This window comes from Orycteropus afer, unplaced genomic scaffold (genome assembly GCF_000298275.1).
Source record: "Orycteropus afer afer isolate SDZICR_OR568_19922 unplaced genomic scaffold, OryAfe1.0 scaffold00352, whole genome shotgun sequence".
Classification (NCBI taxonomy): domain Eukaryota; kingdom Metazoa; phylum Chordata; class Mammalia; order Tubulidentata; family Orycteropodidae; genus Orycteropus; species Orycteropus afer.
In genome coordinates this window covers 1,365,121-1,368,430 of record NW_006921939.1, presented here as the reverse complement: position 1 = coordinate 1,368,430, position 3,310 = coordinate 1,365,121, and the positions used below count along the sequence as shown (strand labels likewise).

Sequence of the window (3,310 nt, the reverse complement as noted above, 5' to 3'; positions counted from 1 at the left end):
AAGCAATAAATAACAAAGAAGAAAGCAAACACTGTTTCGTATATACTAGATTATTCCTAGAACAAACTACTTACCAGCCGGGTATTTACCACAGGAAAAAGCAATGCCAGAAGAGCCCCATTCAACATGTGCATCTGTAGCCTAGAAGAGGGGGGGAAAAAAAGATAAGTCCAGGTCACACTCAGATTCTGATACAAAAGTAGGGAAAAAACATCTCAAGTTAAACCAGGCCATATGGGAGAACACTATGTATCCATGTGGCTGGCTGTGTAAAGTAGCACTAGAGTCTCCACACATGTGAAATCAATTAAAAGCAGCAGATTTTGTATTAATTGAAATGTTCTAAAGTGCATTACGACCACCTAAGAATCCCCCCCACACACACACTTAGTGAACACACTTTGGTTATACCACTTCATTACATAATGACTTCTGGGCTCCCTAAACATTCAGGCAGTACCAATCAATGGCTTCAATTGCGGCAACTCAGGCGGCATTAGAAATGTGGAACCGTGGTAGCTAAGTGCTCTGTTATTACAGTAGCAACCCATTTATCATAACTTGGCAGCTGATTTATATGACCATGCCCAATCCTTTTCCCCAAACAGAGACCTGGGCAGTAAAAGAATGGTATAACTAAAGGGAGCCAACTGCAGTGTTGGGCAAACTTTGCTCCCCCAATTTCTTAGAACTGTGTTTAAGGGGCTGTAGCAGGAGGGGGTGTGGTGCAAAAGTGCCAGCAGTCCAGGTTTTCTTTGATTTGTTTTTCATCCTGGATTCTGTTACTTACAAACAAAACCACAAAGACAAAAAAAAAAAAAAAAAAAAAAGAAAACCGCTAATCTCCAGCATCGGATAGTGATGTTATTTCCTGATACCAGACTTGCTAAAACACATAATAGAAACCTTATATAAGTCAGGAACAAACTCTTGCTTGTGAGAGCCCTGGAGATGGATTTCAGCAGCTTCCTTCATCTTTCAAGGAAAATGGTCCTTTATTATTAAGGGAGAAGCAAAGAATAACAGTCTGTCCTTTCTGAAGAAAAGCTGCTTTGATGCATCATGTACAACCATTACCGATCCAAGGTGCCTCTCAGACCTCAAGACACTAGCTGGATTCGGACACAGAGAGAGATAGAGAGAGAGAGAGAGAGAGAGAGAGAGAGAACGCAAGACAGCTGCCCTGGTATCTCTAATGCCCTGACTAACTAGTCAACACCTTGGAGACCCTCTAGAGTTTTTGTCCTTCTCTTGGAGCCCACAGATGTGCACCTAAGACTAAGAAACATTACAAGGGGACTCAAGAGATTAAGGTTGCATTTCATTTCCCCTCGTCTGTCTCTTACTGCTGCTGTTTGTGTTAACAAAGCCATGATGATGGTAATGACATGCACTTAATATATTCCAGGCAATTATCTAATTAACTGCTTTACACTCTCTCAATTTTTTTCCACAATCTTAAGAGATAGGTACTACTACCATTCCCATTTTGGTGATGAGGAAACCAGGTTCAGAGAAGTGAAATGACCTGGTCAATGCCATACCTGAGATACAGCCAAGATTCAAACCCAGGTCTCTCTGACTCCAAGCGCTTTCATTTCTTTGGCTGCTTTATACCAGAGCCTTTCTCCCTCCAAAATGTGACCTGAGGGAGGAGTCAGGGATGCCTGTTTTTGCTTTATTTTGCTTCCAGGGGTTTCTCTATCTGCCCCAGGCCTAATGTGAATGATTGAAGGGGAGAACGCTCTTAGCCAGGGCAGGCCTTCAAAGTCCTCCAGGACCAACAGAACTTCCCTTAGTCCATAAAAGGGAAGAGACATGCCAAAGCCATGTTACCTTTGCCTCCCTGGGCTGACCAGGTTACCATGTGTTTTCAACAGAGTTGCTCCATGAGGCAGCCCGTATTCTGAGAAAATGACTACTTGAAACACTGGTTCAACCCTCAGTGCCTAGACCAAGAGTTATTACCAGTCCTTCCAGGCCTCCAGTAAAGTAGTCTAACCTAACCATGCTCCTATGTGTCAGCCACAATTTAAAGACTCACCCCGGGAGAGGAAAATTCATATTGATAGGCCAGGGAAAGCTGGACTTTGTTGCCAGCCTGTGCCCACTGACCAAAAGGGAATGCTAGTATTTGTAAAAGCCCAAATAGACATTTGGGCACCAAAAGTTAAATCTTGAAGATGCTAAAATTGATTCCAAGGGCACATGGAAGGCCAAAGATAAAGAAGATAAAATTAGTATTAAGATTCAAAAAGAAAATTCAGTTCATAGGTTAAGACAGGCTTATCTCCCAAAATTCCGTTTCCCAAACTACGTAAATGCCAAGGGGTAAGCTATTCTTACTATATAAAGAGGTCTTACAGACAATATACAAACATACATTGAGAATTTCTGTGTGCCAATCACTGGAATAAGTATTCAAATGTATCATCTCATTTAATCCTCACAGTTTTCATCATCACCATCATCTATCATTATCCTCATTTCACAGCTGAGAAAAATCAATGTTTCAGGTGATCAAATGACTTGCCGATGTCACATGGATAATAAGTGGCAGAGGCAGAAGTCACACTCAGGAGAGAACAGGGATGGGGTGAGAGAGGAGGGGGAGGAACGGAGAAAAAGAGGGAGGGAGGAAGAGGGGGAAAAAGAAAAGAAAATCATGTGAAAGATACGACTATTTAGAAAAATCAAAGTATTGAGAAAGAGATCCAGAAACCAGAAAAAGACAGACTGAAGGACAGAACCAAAAAGTAGACCTTGGAGACAGAGTCCTATTCAGTTTGTCATATTTATAAACTTCTTTCTTGCCAGTTCATTGTCAGATGTATTTTCTGGACGCCTGTTTGTTTTTTGTATAGGACACTTGGCTGAGTTAGCTTAGCTGGTGTCACAATATGGGGCAATGTGATCGACTGTCTTTCAGGTCAGTTCATTTCATTAAATTTAGTTCCAAAAACATTAATCAATCCATTATTGTGTGCCTAATACTGTTCCAAGTGCTGTAGGGAAAAGAAGACAGGTATAAGAAAGATACCCAACCTGCCCTCAAGAGAACCTAACAATCCTACCAGGAAGGGAAGGGGTGAAGTAACTAGAGGAGATGCACTACCGGTACCCCTGTGTTTAGAAAGTTTGCTTTAGGCCACTTCAGTTTTACAAAAGGTCTCCATTAGTACCTGTTTTTGCCAAACAAAGGAAATCCAAAGAGTATTTTTGCTTTTACCAAAAAAAAAAAAAAAAGGTGAGAAGTGAAATTAGCATCCAGCATTAGTTTTAAAGAAAGATGTTCAAGATGCTGCCTGAA

At 41.3% G+C, this 3,310-nt stretch overlaps 1 protein-coding gene across 1 annotated transcript in view; it reads right to left on the bottom strand.

Moving 5' to 3' along the window:
• The window catches only part of TMEM164 (transmembrane protein 164), a 331,590-nt gene that overhangs the window by 138,388 nt on the left and 189,892 nt on the right, over window positions 1–3,310 (bottom strand). Inside the window, exon 3 of the mRNA XM_007952591.1 lies at window positions 75–141. Coding sequence (XP_007950782.1) covers window positions 75–141 — 67 coding nt within the window. The remainder of the gene's footprint in view (window positions 1–74; window positions 142–3,310) is intronic.